An 18,270-nucleotide genomic window follows, 5' to 3' on the forward strand; every position below is an offset into this window, starting at 1 on the left:
TAAGGTCAAGCATATGAAAGGATGAGCAGGGGAAAAGAGAAATGCATCCACCTTCCTCAGGCTGCAGCACAGAAGACTCAGCATCTGTCAGAAACCCTGGTGGAGACCCTGTCATTTGGCCTTTCCTGTCATTTGGACCCTGACCAAGACCACCATTTTTTTTTAAAATTTTTTTTTTAAGTAAATCAAAAGTAATTGAAGTAGCTACAGAAATCCCACAGCCCCGGGGGAATGGCTGTGGAGTCTGTTTAGGCAAAACAAGCAAGAGAAATATTACTTCATCATCAAAGTACTAAGTGTGTGTTTTGAATCCACACATCATGAGCTAATTACCAGATGCGCTGAATAGAACAAAAGAAATAGCTCAAATGATAAACATCAAAAAAGGATGATTCAAAAAGCCATCTGAAATGCATTTTGTCTCCTTGCTTACACAAATGACCTTCAGTCGTTTCATTTTATATGAATGTATCTTTTGCTCTGTGAGATTTGCTCAGCGTTTCACTGGGGCCATTTCACAAAGGTGCAATTTCCAAAGACAACTCTTGCTTGGTCTCCATTGGAGCCCTGTGCTCAACACAGCAGCAGGACCCTGCCTGTGGGACACATCACTTTGGGTTGGAGAGGGCTGAAACCATCAAGGAGGAGGAGCCCAGGCTCGCTGACTTTGGTTACTCTATAGCAGGGCCCTGGCAGCCATGAAGTCATGCAGATGTTTTGGTGGCAGTGAAAGGGATCTTGGTGCTGACATACATAAGACTTGGTTGGTGACAAGGGACAGGGGGCCCAGCAGTAAGTACCATCCTGTTCTCATTAGGCACAAGGAAGAGTGGGAGCAGAGGCAAGCCATGTAAACATGACAATTTTTGTCCTCTAAGTGCCCCTTTGAAGCAGATGTAAGTAATATACTTTATTTACAGCAAAGCAATTGGTAGATAGAAACATTCCTTGAGGTTCTTCACATCTATTTGTTCCTCAGTCTCCTTTCTTTATTTTTGTAACTTCCCCTTTGAATGAGATGGCCAAAACCAATTCCGTCTGTATTTCTGCTCATCTCTAAAGTCAACATCAGTGAGCATTCTGTGTTTGGCTAATGGTGAGCAATACACCCAGAATGAAAATAAGAGAAAGCATTAGTGCATAAACCCATTTGCCTTATTCTTTTTTCTTTTTTGGGCCAGGTAACATGGTTCTGTATCTGGAGCTCATCCTTATTCTGTGATACAGTACAGGGGACAATGTGATTTTGGACTTCTAACAGAGTTCTGTGGTGATACAGTCGTGTATCTTTCTGGGCAGTAAGATATCATGAGATACAGAATAGAATGAGGTTGTAAGGGGTTGCACAACAATGAGGTACTATTACTACGTGATGCCACGCAGAACAGCAGCAGTTTTACAGCACTGTCCAGGGATTAAGCAGTTTAGCAAGTCAGGAATAACCACCAGTTTACTGTCTGTCAGTAAATATATTTCTGTACAATACTATTATTTTTTATCTAGTGTGTTTTTATTCTACCATTTCAGAGCTTTTTCTTCCAGCAGCAAATACGCCTTCTTCAGTAAGGAAAAATTCTGAGGCTGAGGAACCAAAAACTGTCTGGACTTTTGATCCAGTGTTTGATGACCCCCGTGGTAGGGAAAATAATTTTCTTTATGATGTCTAATCAGATACTCTCTTGCTGCAATTTCTGCCTCTTTTCTCTTGGCACACCTACCCTTGTGTAGCTCTGTAGCCTGGCTCCTCCTGCGTGTCTCATCATCAGGTAATTGCAGGCTCCAGTGTTTTTAAGGCTGACCAGGGGCTCAGCTCCTTCAATCTCTCCTCATATGTTCTGTCCTGAAGCCCTCTGCCAGACTCATGCCTATATGACAGTCTTTCTCTTACTGGGGACCTCAAACCTGGATGCAGTTCTCCAGATGTGGTCTCTTAAGTGCTGATTGGAGGGGACTAATAAACTCCCCTGACTTGAAGCTGTGCCTTTGTAAATGAGCTCACAGTGACGCTGGCTTTCTTTCCTTCATGGGTACACTGCTGCTATACATGCAACATTCCTCCTCACCCCTCTCCTCCCTGCTGGATTTTTTTAACGGTGTCTGAAGCTCACTAACTGCATAGGGTGAGTCGATATCAGATGCAAAGCTTTGCTTTGCCTTATTTGAACTTCATGAAGCGCATGGTAGCTCATGTCCCCAGCATCCTTAAGTCCCTTTGAAAAGCAGTCATATCTTCCATTCTATCAACTTCTCTCCTCTTTCCCCAGAAGGGCAGTTGACATATATACATTAAAAGCAGCCCCAGATTTGGTGTGGTCCTCAGTCTCACTGAGAGTGTGCTCTGTGTTGTCTTCCAGACTGTAAATAAAAGACATTGAATGGTAGTGGTACTGGAACTGATTCCTTAAAGGACGCCATTAGAAAGAAGCTGGCAGTTCAGCTTTAGCAGGATGGCTGGATGGAGACTAGCGGTACAGTTTCTACCTGTTGCAATCCCTTATCCAGTCTACAGGTTGCAAATTTGGCTGTATGTTGTTTTAAAACCAAACCAAAACAAACCAAACAAAAAAAACCCCCACAACAGAAGAACACTTTTATTTTCAAAGTTTGATCGATCCATGAAAGAAAGGGCAGAACATTTCTGCAAAGCTCAAATAATCGTACAGCTGATCCTGCTGAGTTTTCTCACCAGAAAGTAAGTGCCTGTTTGTTAAAGAGAGGGAGCCAGAAAGCGAGCCAAGTCCAACTATGGCCAGTATGGTTCTGCTGCTGGTACTGATGCTTTCAGAACCACATCATGCCCTTCACACCTCTCTTCCAGTGCTGCCTCCTCAAAATCACTGAACATACAGATAAGGATCCATCTGACCACAAAGCGTCTCTGTCAGATCCTACAGCAGGGCTGCCCTGTACATTCTGTTTTTCATTCACAGGTTCTATGGAAGAAATGGAGCAAAACTCTCCACCAGGGAATGCTGCCAGCTTTCCATTACACTTAGAGGAAATCAGGTTGTCTTCCAGTGAGTTCCAGTCACCAAACAATTTTATTGTTACAATATGATGAAGCGGCTTTTATTTTGTGCACTTCGTGGTGCCCAAAATGTTAGTTTTCACAGTATAGAATGGATGTGACAGCATTTGTCATGGAAGCACTGAGCAGAGTATGTTGCGACTTCATTCAATTGTGCTGTTTTATGAACTTCTGCAGTAAAATGTGCCAGCAAATTATGTTGTATTATTTTCGTTCTGGCGATTAACTAATTATTCATATAATAAATACCAGCTAACTACAAGAAAGAGATTTATTTGTCACAGAGTTAGAAGAATGTCAAACTTTTCCCATTTCATGTACAAAGGCAGAGGAAAAAATACTTCTAAAATGACTTTGCAACATGTGCTTTATTTTAAGTCATTACTGAATCAAAACTACACAGTATATCCTTTTAATATACCTTACCCACTCAATGATTTTTTTTTCTCAATTTTTTTTTTTTTAACATGGAATGAAATCTACATTGCAAATGTAAATTTTCATGCTACAATGATCTCTAATGAGCCATTTGTGTCACTAATAATAGTAATTTAAGAAAAAAAGGCCACTTTGAAGCTCATATGCATGTCTATATTTGGGAACTTAAAAAAAACAACAACCCGTCTCAGATGTAAAAATGTGACTTGGAATATGTAAACATTTTTCTATACCTGAAACACTGGAAGAAGAGTATCAGCTAACAGCAAAACAATGGTTGCCTTAAGTCATCGAAATGGGAAAAAGCAAGTCATGGGAGTAGAGAGAAGCACACACTATTCAGTTTTTAAGGGATTATAAGAAATGAAGTAGCTCCTTAGGTCATTGAATTCACTTTCTTGTCTCATCTAATGAAAAGCAGTAACTCTGAAGAAAATGGCCTAGCAGAACATCCCAATATTTCACCATAATTATTCTAGCCATTAGTTACCCTCGACGAAATGTCAAGTTTCAGTTGCTGTACAATTTTTTTTCCTGAGTCATTGATGTTTGGTGGAAATGTTTTCTGTGACTGTACAAATAAAATAAGGCATTTAAAGAGATTGTAACTTGTATCCTTTTTGCTAGCAGAGGTTTGTCCACGGTGTCCTTTGTACATCAAAATCTCTGCTTTTCTACAAATGGGTATGGCTAGAATGTCTTCAGTTCCCACTGTTGCCCTGGGTCTTGGGTGTCCTGAAGGCTAGTCACCGTCCCATTACCTGTAGCTTGAAAGTCAATGATGTACAACAGCATATTGCACAATCCAATCTATATGACTCCAGAAAAAGTTAGAAAGGTCCTCTGGAGTCATTGGCGGGTTTACTCCTTTCCTTTCTCTTTGAGGGTAATTATTGTCTGGAAAATTAAATTAGCCAGACAGGGATGCAAACTTTTTGCTGATTAAATTACAAAGCAGTCCCCAGATTGTAGAGGAGTGGCACGTTAAAAACAGCAAATCATCCAACTTTCTTCGCTGTTGATCCTTAATTTGAAAGGCAGCATGAATTCCAAAGGCTGTAGCTTCCAGGACTCCTTCAGTGAAAAATGATCGCTACCTAACTATAAAAGGCTTAGCTCTTAAGAGAATATTGTGCTTTTCCTTTTTCTTTAAAATTCAGATGAAATCAACTTGATTTGCAGTGTGACACCAAAGAGATCAATTAGTTTTTTCCCTAGTCCACTTGATCATAGTCTCTGGTGAGCGATACAAGAAGATTAGTTTGGCGTACAGGTCTTCTTCTAGTTCCAGTTCTCCAGTCTCTCGTACTAAGAAAATGTCAGTACACAACTTCAAGATTCGGTCTACATTGGGTAGCTCCTCAAACATGATGGAGTGAGAGATCCCACTGAAAAACTCACGGACGAACTTCCCTATCACCAGGACGACTGACGCGTATAGTCCCATGATGCTGAAAAGAAAGAATGGAAAAAGTTCAAGCTGTGCCTGGAAAGAGAATCATTCAAATCAGAGGGAGCTCATCTACATGATTAAGTACAGTCTGTCTGCAGAGTGAACACTGATTTCTATTTAGGATCATGTTTCTTCTGTGCTGTAGGATGAAAGAAAATAAGACCTCTTCCAACATGACAGAAAGCTGAGAACATAGACATGAAGCTGCTGGCTTAAATGATTTAGCCTCAGTCATTATGATGGTAGTCTTGCATCTTGTCTGCTACAGCTTGGAAGCTGTAGGGAAAACTCATAACCTCTGGCTACTAAATGCAAGTGATCTGTCAGATCTCATGTCTAATTCTTTTTATTAAAGTATGCATAAGTGGTGACAGAATAACAATTGCCTGAACTTGCAGAATAAAACTCTTATGAGGAGCTCTCCAAAGGATGCTGGAAAGGAATATCTCTCAGGAGGCACAGTCTCCCAACTTCCTCTGTTTATGAAGCTGTATTTCATAACAGCTTCAGACAGTCTTGGCTGCTAGCATGAGATTGGGAAGGTTGCCCAAACTGATCAGTTTGGGCAGAACTTGGCTTTTAGTTTAATGAATGTATTTTGAATGATTTAATTTGAATAGGAAATTGGTGCAAAGAATACTTATTTTGCCTTTTTTTTTTCCTACCCACTGGAGTGTGGATATGAAAGGGCACATCATTCCTTAAAAATACAATGTATTCTGTAAATAACACTAATAGATGTGAAATTTTAATTCTCACAGGAGCCCTTTTCTGGAATTTAAAACATTAGAACAACAAAAAAGAAATAAAATAAACCCACAAAGCAAATGAAGTAACCTTCTATCTCATCTACAGTATTTTAATTTTATGTGAAGATTCCTTCTTACCCATATCCAGCCAAGAATCCAAGGCTTGGAGGACTGACTTTATCACTGAATATGAAGAGTTCAAGGCTCTCTTCAGATGTTTTGTATCTTTTTCCAAGCTGATTCAAAACCCACCACTCACGAACTCCCTCTTCAGACACATTTTTGACCAGGGAAACTGTAATGTTTTCCCATCTGCAGTCTATAAAAAAAAAAAAAAAAAAAAAAAAAAGGAAATGTTAACAGGTGTACCAAAACTGCAAAAGTCAAACTGATTACTAATAGATGCTTTGATAACTTGTGTGATAAAATAATGGAGTGATGTAGGAGTAAAGATTTGTTTTAACTCTCTTACAATCCCTTCTGCAGTATTTCTGTACAGAAGCACAGTCTATCTAGACTGCTATGGTTTTCTTTCTACTAATCTTATGTAAACGTGCATTAAATAAATAAATAAAATATTGACATAGAACTACGTTTTCTTCTGTACACCAGAAAAGTTATTCAAGTATTTTCAAGCCAATGCATCAATAACAAGAAGTATGTCTACATTTCATGTCTAAAGCACATTTAAGTTAGTTGGAGGGATAATAGTCACCTTCTATATGTCAAAGTGTAACTACCACTTACTTTTTGGTACAAAAGATATATCAAGAAAAGCATATTGTGCTATTATGCATACTGATCACACAGACAGGAGTTGAATTCTGGCTCTTCTTTCTGAGGACCCTACAATATCAGCATGAGCATTAAGGTGCAGCATAAGACTGCCAAAGTAAGAGGTGTTTTTAGGATGCATGGTGACTAACAACAGGGAAGCACTGGCTAACTTACTGCTTCAAGTAAAGCCAAATTCTGTCTCATGAATTATTTTTTCAAAACATGCTCACTCAACCTTGGACAATAATGAACTACACAATGAGCAAGAAAATGTCTGAGAGTCAAATTTGACCTCTGTTGAGAAAGGCATTCTTAGTTAAAGACTTTTTCCTGCTTTTCCAATCCAACAGGTTTTACATATGTACGTATGTACAGATGTATGTACTCGGTGCATCTATGAGTATCTAGACATTCTGACTGGATACTTTGAAATTCAATTATTTATCTTGATAGTATTCTTTTGAGTCAGCAAGGATGGAAGAACTAAAATCAGTTATTCAATATCATTATGAAGTTGCTAATGTTTGCAGACATGCAGTGCTAGCATTTGCAGTAAAGTACTGAAGAGATGTAGAGGTGAAACTTGTCAGGACATTCTTAGAATAGAAGGGAAGGCAGTTTCTGAAAGGCTTGAAAGAAAAGAACTGTACTTTTAATCTGTAAACTCCTTGCTGTTAAATACAAAGCTAAAGTATATCCAAATGCATTTTCTGCCTTGTACTCTTGTCTCTCCCCAAGCCTGTAGACATAAGGCAAAAACATCTGTAAGAGTATTTCAGTCCAAGGTGCTCCAGAACAGTTAGCAGTGGTGTTGTGCTTTTTTCAACTACACTCTGTTTTCCATGGCATGGATACATACCTGTCAATAGCTGCTTTATGGGTTTTGCCAGAGAATCACTAGGAGCCTTGATGTAGTACGGATACACTGTTTCTAATGTTCTGGAAAAAAAAATGAGAAAGCAAATATTTCATATTTTTATACCTTTAAAATAATTCAGAAATACCTAACAGGGCTATACACAGTTCCCAGTAATTCTTGGCTTAAGCTCTGATTTTATAGTGTTCAGATGTCACATCTGAAAGTTAGCTGGATTTATTAACTATGTTCTGTCAGTACTTCAGCAGGGAGCTCCATCCATAATGTCTCCTTTCACACACCATGAATCCCACACACCTGGGGCATATGTGTTTGCAAGGAATGTAAAACTTATATTCTGTTTGCCTTTTTAACAAAGCTGCTTTTATATTCAGCTGTATAAGCAGCACAAAGAAAGGCAACACATTACCAGTAATAAACAAGCTAGGAAAACATGCAGTGAGAATATTTATTATTTCTGAATTACAGAATGTTTAAATATTAACATCTGAAGAGTAAGAATTCGTCCTAGAATATTTTATTGGGAAATATTTTCACAGTTAGTATAATTTGGAGGATTTCAAATTAAAAGGAAAGATGTTTGTGGAAGTTCTTCATTGGTCTCAAAACTGAATCATCTGGGATGAATTATCAGCATCCAGAGAGAATTAAAGAATTCATTGCACGCAAAGATGCTGCCCTAAACTTTCTCTCAAGTGAGTGAAAAATTCTAGGAAAGAGGAGCTCTCAAGGAAGTCCTCTGACACAGCTTCATTGTATAGACAAAGCTATTGAAGAACAGAGGAGGCCAATTTAAAGCCTTTGTGATCAGGCCCAGGAGACAGGTAGGAGCTCAGCAGCCAAGGTGTCCCAGCACAGCTGTGGCAGAAAACTCCCTGCAGAACTTGTCACATGGCTGTCAGTTTCCACAGACATTTTTTCTTTGTGGCAAAGTTAAAGATGCTCAAATCAGTAATATTATTACAACACGGGCGAATACAGTTCTATCCATCTTCTATATTAGTGCTCATCTTCTGCAAGGAGAGAGTTACAGATGAATTACATCTTCCCACAAAGGAGGAAAACCTGCCCTCTTTGTCACTACATCACCCTAGGAAATATTTCGGTATCCTCACAAAGCTTAAAAAAATTATATTAAAAATCTATTTTAATTGTGACAATGAGATGTGCAGCAGCATTCTCTTCAGTTTCTTTGGGTGTACAACTCTGAGCAGGTGCAGAAAAGGTGTTGTGCATCTCTCTTCCACCTTCTAAGAGAGATGAACTAATCAGAGTTTTCACTCTCCATCTGGCCTCGGCTTTAACTTTACAATTCTTGTAGCCACAAATCAGATCAGGTGACCTTCAGGGATAATGCACTGGCCCAGTGATATTTAGAGATGACTGCTGCAATGTAAATCCCAGTGAGCTGGCAGAAGGGGAAGAGCCAGACTCTGTTCAAACTTGAGAGACATCACTGCTATTAATATTATAAGGCTACGTCCATACAGTAATGTTTGATATTCAGATGAAGAGAATGTTCTTATGTCTTGCAAATTTCCATTACAGGAAAATATCTGATGTCAAAAATGTCTGCAGATGTTACCTTTTGACTGCAGTGATTTAACACTTCCTTTCCAATCTAGTGCCATTCAAGAATAACAATGAGGAATGCAGTTTGGATTGTTATTTAGAACAAAACATGCATCAGTATGACTTCCTCAAATAAAGTTGAACTCAAGTAACTCAGAGGAGAGTTTAACTGTGAATATACTGTAATGAACTTGTGCTTATCTGATAAATCAAAGAAAAAGAAACCTAACAGCTTCACCACATTTGATGGTAGGGTTCCAGTATTCACAGACTTCTTGGCCTTCTTTCTTTTACTACAAATAAATAAGCTTTGACCATTATGGCAATGTTATTTTTCTGTGACTTCAATGCTTTTGGCTTTTGTAAATAAGATTACAATCTTACTTTACAGTATGTCTGAGCTTAGAGTTGTGGTTGCAGAAGGGTCCTAAAACCAGAAAGACTAGGAAAAATCCGAAGATTCTTGGAGTTCTGCAAACAATGAGGAAGGAGTAATGGCCTGAAATTTGAATATAGGAAGTTCCATAAAATATGGGGAAGAAGAACTTTACAGGAAGGATGAGAGAGCACTGAAATAGGCTGCCCAGAGAGGTTGTGAAGGCTCCTTCTATGAAGATATTAAAGACCCACCTGAACGCCTACCTGTGTGACATATTTTAGGGTACTTCCTTAGGAAGAGGTTTAGACTCAGTGATCTCTGAGGTCTCTTCCAACCTCTTCCTTAAGAAATTAGGATTAAAAGTAGTAGGTTTGCATATACATAGGCAAAGAAGGTAACTTACACCTTTTCCAAGGGCTTTCCAGACATCATTGTAGCAATATCTCTTCTGGTTTTCTCTGGTAGGCCAAAAGTAAGTTTATCTGATGCTATTTCTGCTTTGGCACCAAGGGTGAGATTTCTGTTTTAAGTAAAAAGGAAGACATATGGTCAGTCTACACTGAAAGCAGAACCTGAACACTTGTTCACTAAACACTAGGGCTGGTTATCTAAGTAGTCTGACCACAGTGATCTTGTCCATTCCAACCTTTGCTAAGTAGCAAGCATCATTCACCCTGTACCTGAGAATGAAGCTGGACCAGGGTAATTCCTGGTCTTCTGCACACTGCCTTTTTTCACGCTCTGAGGTCAAAATGCAGCAGGAAGGCAGGACAAGCCCTGGGCTGCTGGGGACTGCTGAGAAGTTCTCCAGCAGATGATGGCTAAGGGCAGAAAGCATCTGTGCTGCCTGAGTGATACAAGAGATCTTCTTACAGCTGCTTGTGGTCTCCTGGCCTAGGTGAAAGACAGCAGTTTCCCTTTACAGAGCAAAAGTGGGAGGTCACTGTGGCAAGCCTTTACCACTTGCAGTCATTTATGGTTGCAGTATAATCCACAGGATATAATTTGAGGGTGAAAAAAGTTCTCTTTCAAATCCAGAGTATGAATGTCTGTAGTTATGCAAGTATACTGGCAAACTGAGTAAAGGCATTACAAATTAATATAAGGTTCAGAAATGGATGAGGAATGTAATTCACTGGCTTAGTACTGCATGCTTCCAGAAAAATAAGAAGGGTCAAATAAAGTTGAATAAAGAGTGCAGATCTGTTACAAGCCTAGTTTTGACTGTGAAAGGACTGACCCAGTATATTCAAAGCTCCTGCTGTGATTCAGCTGACCTCTTCTTGAGCACGGTCTTTTGCTGGGGATAGCTATAACAACCAAATGTCGACTTCCAAAAAAAGCCAAACACCCAGGTAGATGCCAGGACTGCAATGGCAGTTCATTTCCAATTTAGCCCTGCAGTCCAAGGTGGCAGTCAGTAGCCAAGAAGCCATCCTGGTGACTTGGTGTGCTTCAGCCTGCATCCAACTACTGCATATATTTTAGGCTGGTTCTTGCAAAAACTTTTTTGTAAAGTCCTATTTCACTGAGGTCAAATTACCACAAGTAAATAGGTAAAGTCTCAACAAAGTGGATCTGTGCCAGGTAGCATAACAATGGCTCCAAGTACACGTGTATTTAAAAAATAGCTTTTTATCAGTTTGAGATTCCTTTAAAAAGAGGGTGTTTGTATTTCCTCTTTGGTTTTCTGCCTTAGCTATGTCTAAGTCTTTGGTTCCCATAAATGATTACTAGGTTGCCGTTTGAGGCAAAGTTTATTTGAACATCTCAATCTAAAACAGACTGAAGTGTTTTTACTTTTCCCTCCTCCCCCTCAAGTCCTATTGAACTGCTCCCTGCTTTTTTTTTAAAAATCATCTTGGAAGTGGCTCCATTTCTCTATTTATTTCTTGAGAATTCCTATGTAACAAAGTCACCACCTTCTGCCTCTCTCCCTCTTACTTTTTTAAATTTTATTTGCAACACGATAGAATCTGCTGAAAAACTAAACAAAAACATGCAGTGTGGAACTGTTCAGTTCAAGGAAAGCTTTGCAAATGATCCATCAGACTTACAGCAGTCATAATGATTACCTTTGAATGCTCCATGAAAGTACTACAGTGAACTCAGCTGAAAAATCCAGCAATCCCTGTATCATTTTCTCTCTACTGGGAGGGCTGATGGTCCACAAGGAGTTTGAATTCCCTTCTAGATCTGCAAGGGTTATATCTTCTTTTCCATAGCCCTCTAAAAACTGCAAAGCAGCCTGTAGTTGCAGAAAAGGAAAATAAACTTTCAGTGCCATGACGTTCGCAAGACATACAACTGTATTTCCTGATCAAGAAGAATTATAAATACTTGATTAATCAGAAGTGCATTCAGTTACACAGATTGCTCTGTCAGGTACCTAATGGGGCCTTAGATGAGGAGGGGAATAGACAAAGTCTAGCCAACCTAGGAAGACAAAACAAAAATGGCCCTGCAGTTTGGAGAATGAATACGATGGTCAAGTTGGCCAAAATGAATTCGAATGTTCATCAGGTATACCCTGTAAAGTACATTTTATCTTGAATCCTTTCATTTCTAATATCCACCTTGGATACTGGATCTCTGGATCCAGTAGGCTCTGCTGCTTTCAGTCCACACCAGTCTGACGTGTACCTCTGATACTTCATGCAGCTTCACTGAAACTCCAAATAGTACCAGTGATCAGGAGGGGGTATGACTGTTTATGAGGGTGGACAGTGATAGGACAAGGGAGAATGGTTTTAAACTGAGACAGGGGAGGTTTGCTTAGATATTAGGAGGAAGTTTTTCACTCAGAGGGTGGTGACGCACTGGAACAGGTTGCCCAAGGAGGCTGTGGATGCCTCATCCCTGGAGGCATTCAAGGCCAGGATGGATGTGGCTCAGGGCAGCCTGGTCTGCTGGTTGGCAACTCTGCACATAGGAAGGGGTTTGAAACTGGATGATCATTGTGGCATCTTCCAGCATGGAAAGATGTCTGCAATTGATATGGCAGCTTGAAACTATTGACTTTCAAAGTACATCACGATTACAGTATATATTACTGTTATAACTCCAGAGCTATTTGGTAGCATCTAGTATTAAGAAATGTTCATTCTTGAATGGGCTAGAAGGAAACACTTCTCTTAAAGTGGTATTTGATCTAAATACATTCACTTTAGTTAACACAACAGTTTCTGCAAAATATCAGTCTTTTTTTTGTTACAGAAAGTTGAGATAACTTCAGGCACAGCGCACCATGAAATAGGGAGACCATGTTTAAACAAAGATGTCAAAACTTTTCTGGGCCATACACAAATTCTTTGACAGCGTAATATCTCCCCACTGGAAGGAAGAAGTAGAGGGCTTGAGAGTGCCAACAAATAGTGTGTCCCCAGAACATATTTTGTTCTTTAGAAGGAAGGTTTTTATTTAGGTGACAGGAAAACTAGGACTTCTGTCTTCCATGATTTTGTGCAATGATGATTTGATTAATTGTACTTTCTCTCTTTATAACGCAGCCCATCTTGATAAATGATCTGCCCAAACCTGTACTAAGGACCCTTTACGTACACATCTTCCAAATGATTGCAGTGTTGTTGACCACTTGACTACATAAACAAACCAGACAAAAAGCCTTCACAGAAACATGCATAAATTTTAAAATAATGAAGTAGTCTACATTTCACTTACAGTGTTACCCCTATAGCCTTGCAGAAAATCAGTGAAACCAGTCTGATTCAAATCCTTGAGCTGACTCTGTTGAGCACTCATTGTAAAAATAGGCTGGGAAACAAAAGAACACACACTTGTCACATTTACTTCACATCAGCTGCTACACAGACAGTACAGCATCCTGTGCATCACAGTACACCAAACCAACGGAAGGCTATGAATGTACTCAGCTAATAAGGAAGCTGCCTCCACTTAATTATCTCGCATTCACCACAGGGACCTGCAGGCAGTTACCTGAGTCTCCCTGGTGTAGGATAATTTATTCAAATTAAACTGCCAGTAGGTTCGGCTTTAAACTGGCAAGCGAAGATAATATTTTACATCAATCATGAACCTATGTTTTTATATCCAAAAGGAATCACTCGTGGGAGTTTGAGTGTTCTCTTGCATAAGCCAGGAGAGTTTCAGTTGGAAAATGGAATGCATGGAATAAGGAACAGTGCAAGGAAATACAGTGCAAAAAGAGACTTCTTTTGGTCTGATTTCTTTTTTACCTGATAACCTCCTAGAGTTATTGTGATTGATACATCTAGAGGCTTGTTGGTGATGCCTGCAACAGATTTGATTAAAGACATGAAGAGCAGTGGGAACCAGACAATACAAATCAGCAAGACGATAATCATGCCACCCATTCCATACTTCACAACTTTCTTTTTCTTCTGGCCTCTTGGTTGGGGATATCTCTGCAAAAGCAAACAACAACACGGTAATGTCTTTTCCATCAGTGAAACACTTGGTATGATTTGATGGGTGAATGAATCTTAAGGACTCCAATCTCCTGCTGTCATTTGTTACCCGTCATTGGGCTGACTACTTTGAGATTTTTTGCCAAACCTGAACAAACACTGAATTTTGGCAACTACAGAGAAAAGCGCCAAATGAACCCATTTCAAGTATGTATCTGGTGTGAAAAATATCATAAACCTCTCCTGCTCTGATTCTTCATAGCCATAAATATGGGGAAAAAATGGGTAAAGTAATTCAGATGTTTAATCTCAAACAGCATAAGCATGAAGTTTCAGGAAACAAACAAAATAACAGCAGCAACAACATTTCCTCAAAACAGCAAGAAGAAGATGACCCCTACCAAACAAAGAAACAGACAAACAAAAATGAAAACCCAGCCCCAAATGCCACGATATTGGGAATGACCAGTTTTCTTGCACTTTTCTTTCCAAAACATTTTATCACAAACTTCATTAAGGCAGCATTTCCATCATAGAGCTTGAGATGCTGCAAACTGTTTTTGGAGAAAAATATATTCCTTTCCCAGCAGCTGACATGTACAACCTGTAGAACTGTTACTGAAGTATTCTACAGACATTCTGCACCTCACACACAGTGTTGCTAAGACTTGCTCACAGGTTTGATCCAATCTGTTCATAGTAAATGCTGCACCAACTGTACTTGAATATTGCCTCAATCTTTGTTGTTCTTTCTAAAATCTTGACAGTGTTGATGTGGGATCCTTCCCTTTCTTAGCTTCTGAGAACAAAAATGATCTTGCTTTTATCCTTCTCTCTAAAAAGCAGATAATATAGCAACACTGTTCCCTCTTGCCCATAATGCCACCACCCTGATACTGACCTTATGATTGAACACTTCTGTAGCATTACAATCCTGTAAAATACCTTATCACAACTAATTTACTGTAGAGTGCTATCTTGCAGAATTGAACACTGCACAGTGCTTTAGGATCTTGCCTTTCACACACTGCATACTACACATGCAAAATAAATATGCAGTGAATTGTACTGTACCTCATACGCATGCCAGGAATTTGGCTTCAGGAAATTGTTCTTGCTTTCCAACACGAATCCATAAAGCCCTCAGAGAGTATTAGATTTGTAATACAATGCTATATTTAAAACAAATTAGCTACTTCTCAAAAGCATTGTATCAAAGCATTTGTCTTGCACTGCAGAATACTGTTTTCATTAAAATATCATATCAAGATCGCTGAGGGGCATATTATTTGTCTGTATGAGATTAGTTCAGGTACCTTTAATGCTCTACAGAACAGCTCAGAGACTCTGAGAGCCAAGAACTTAAGCATACCACTCAATGTGAGGAGAGAGATAATTAAACAAGAGAATAGTACAAATAAAGTTGTTGGTAGTTATGTTGCTACATGGCACTAGCAAACACATGCAAGCTTAGACTTGGAGGTTCTATGCTAGATGTAATGCAGAGCATTACTTTGTTGCGGAGTGAAAAAATGCAGTATGATGGATGGTCAGTGTGGAATAGGATTTTTATTTCCAGCCTCCTGAAGCCTCTGTTGATGCTCTATTCATACTATGTATGTAATTCATACTGAGAAAGCCTATCTACGAGATTAATGGCCACTTCACTTCTGAGTTAATTTAACTGACATACTTGAAAAGTAGGAGCAATTAAGAGATGGGATTATAATAAAAGTAGTAATACGTCAGTAACACTTAAAAACACAGCTGTTTCATTGCAGATGGACAATTTCTGACTGGTTGGGTCACTCTTAAATGAACGCTTAATTTCTTTTTCAAATTGGCAAAATAAGCAAGCATATGGTTGCAATCTTTATAGCGGTTATGAGGAATCCAGAATTTGCAAGTTTAATTTGAGCTGAAGCTTAAATGATTTTAAGAGACCAAAATTTTAGTCAAACAAATGGTGGATTTATCTGTTTTTCTGCATTCCTTTTGGATGTGTGAGGACTCTCCCAGAATAAAGGAACTAGCTAAGTTCCCTCTGTACTTACATGAAACAAACATTCCTGAGACCTACACCAATGGAGGCAAGAACTCTTCCTTGACATGACATTTCTTTGGAGCTGTAATTTTACTGTGGGTTGCTCATTTAAGTAGTTATGGATAACGAGAGCATGTGAATACTGAGTCTTTCACTCCTGGCCTTGAAATTCAGGCATGCAATTAAACTAACAGCCACATGTTTGCGGAATTCATCTCAATGGCGGAAAAATCAGGCACAAAGGAAATTGAAATTTCACTTGCATTGACTGTCAGCTAACATAAAGAACCCAACAGTCTGAATATTTCCAAATATGAGCACCAGGTGTATCTGCTAACAATCTGCATTTATGGTGGATTTCCAAATTACTTAGGGACTTGTGATTACTTTCCTTTATTTCTGCACATGGGAGAAGAGACCTGGATAACTCATATGGATCTTCCCCACCTTTTCTGACTCTCGCCAGCACTTCAGAATGAATATATGAGCATAGATATCTTCCACACAGATCCAGCTGGAAAGACTGAGAGTAGTATCTGTCCAAACCCAGTCCATTACTGCTCTTAGCTCAGTCAAAAATGGAACCAGGCGGAATCTGAAAGGAGACCACAGCAGATGATAGTAAAAAATGGAGGAACCACATTAAAAAAGCATAGAAAGCATACATGCCAGAAAAAGGAGAACAAAATGAATACTAAAAAGCAGTTTAATTGGAAATTATGCAGTCATATTATGAGACACTGTGGCTAGTACTGGTATTTTAAAGGTGATGTTTTGCCGCAGCTCACATTCCTCTTGTATCCCTTGTGAGGCCATAAACATGCTTTGGCACCATTATACCCAGTAGCTGTGTAGGAGATACTTATGCAACAGTACAAGACAGACTTACTGTGTAAACAAATTCCTCTACTCCGAGAGCACAGAGGATCATGGCCTTTCTGCATGATGATGGGACTTCATTTTATACCTCTTTACACCAAGTGGTGCATAGCTTTCTTATAGTAGATGGGTACTCCTCAACTGCATATAGGATTGAGTTTCCTGACTCAGAATTAAGCAGCAGAAGAAGGTGGGCTAACAGGAAAGCAACATGCACATAACAGCTTTTCAAAGTACATCCTTTAGTACTTCGACATTTTTTCTGCTTGGCCAGGTCATAAAGACTGCTTCATGTGAAGAAAACTTTTTTCTACAACTTTTCCTATTGGAGTGACACAAGCCCATACTGAAAAAATTTGGAAAAGGCTGGGTGTATTCCAGCTTTTCTGTGAAATAAATATATGCTTTGAACTAGCTTAATGGCAACATCATTCACATTCTGATGCTGTCTGTTACTTGCACCAACAATTCTGAATCCTAAAGAACTTCAGATGTGCAGCACTTTACAAAAGGCACACAAAATAAACTTTTTTTTCAAAGTGGGGATTTGATTTCCCCTGTTACTGCCCATCTCTTTAACCTCCTTCCCACCTGCAGAGGTACAGTCTGTAGGCCTGCTCCAATTATCTCTTTTGGGATTTGATGCCTTATTACCTTTTAGCACTGCAGAACAAATAACATTACCTGTTGTCTAACAGGGCACGCAGCCCCTATCTTTGTATCTGAACGTCAGACTGATAACTCAGACTTCTAGCTTCAGGGTAGGAGACTGATATTTCTGACATTTGTGTTCCTGAAATTGTTTTTTCTGAACTACAGAGGACATGTGGCACATACAGAGGAATATGCTGTGTGAGATTTACTGTTTCACTTCCAACAACTTATAAGGAAAAGTCCGAAACAGTCTCAGCATCTGAAACTGGGTCCTCATTTTAAGGAAGACTGGAGGAGGGCAGAAGGTTTAGACTTACCCTTGAAATAAGAACAGGTTCACATAGTTATAACTTTTTGTGAGGAAGTTGCCAAGAACACGAGTTGGATATCCGCAGCGTATCTGATACGCTGATAAGCCAAAATAAACACATTTCACAAAATACCAGAGCTGGGCAACAGTGTTCTGGCTAAATTTCCTGTAACGGAAAAGACAAATAAAGGAAAATGATGAGCATCATATCTGTGTAAGACCAAATTAGCTGGAAATGTTTTGAGCTCCTGGCAGCTTCCCTTTCCTGAGAATATGTGAAAAGCCTTTGGCCTCTGATCTCAGTGCACTGGTGACACAGTATTTGAAAGAATTCGAATGAGGAAGTCTATAAACAGCTTCTGTTGTCACCTCGGGGTCACAGGGAAGAGAATGGGAACAGCAGCTCAGAAGAGTGAGGGCTCTAGAGGTGCCTAGACACAACACATGAGTTTCAACAGTGGCACATTTCCTGTAAGTCACGGTTTGACACCGCTTTTCTTCACTTTTCATAGAGCTAACATCAGCAATAACTACATAGAATTAATGGTTATTTTTATTCATGGATGTACGTCCAATGGTATGGACTCATACAAGAAAATGGTCTTTTAATACCATTTTTTCCATCAACCCTTGCTTGAATAAGGTCTAATTACACACAATCATTCAGAAGCTTTGAAACAGTACAGTTCTAAATATCTCTG

The 18,270-nt window shown here is 39.3% G+C and overlaps 1 protein-coding gene across 13 annotated transcripts in view; it reads right to left on the bottom strand.

Moving 5' to 3' along the window:
* Nucleotides 1-2,576: 2,576 nt before the first annotated feature.
* Nucleotides 2,577-18,270, bottom strand: part of PIEZO2 (piezo type mechanosensitive ion channel component 2) — a 273,894-nt gene continuing 258,200 nt past the window's right edge. For 12 of the 13 annotated variants that reach the window (XM_085537509.1, XM_032442626.2, XM_085537511.1 and 9 more), the window contains 9 exons: nt 17,577-17,735; nt 16,174-16,321; nt 13,491-13,679; nt 12,955-13,047; nt 11,349-11,521; nt 9,677-9,793; nt 7,305-7,384; nt 5,807-5,987; nt 2,577-4,917 (listed from right to left, as the gene is read on the bottom strand). In XM_085537509.1, coding sequence (XP_085393635.1) covers nt 4,665-4,917; nt 5,807-5,987; nt 7,305-7,384; nt 9,677-9,793; nt 11,349-11,521; nt 12,955-13,047; nt 13,491-13,679; nt 16,174-16,321; nt 17,577-17,735 — 1,393 coding nt within the window. In that variant the 3' untranslated portion in view covers nt 2,577-4,664. The remainder of the gene's footprint in view (nt 4,918-5,806; nt 5,988-7,304; nt 7,385-9,676; nt 9,794-11,348; nt 11,522-12,954; nt 13,048-13,490; nt 13,680-16,173; nt 16,322-17,576; nt 17,736-18,270) is intronic. The other variant, XR_014942627.1, reaches the window with a different exon arrangement.

Source organism: Coturnix japonica, chromosome 2 (genome assembly GCF_054131305.1).
Source record: "Coturnix japonica strain WE chromosome 2, WE-NBRP24, whole genome shotgun sequence".
Lineage (NCBI taxonomy): Eukaryota > Metazoa > Chordata > Aves > Galliformes > Phasianidae > Coturnix > Coturnix japonica.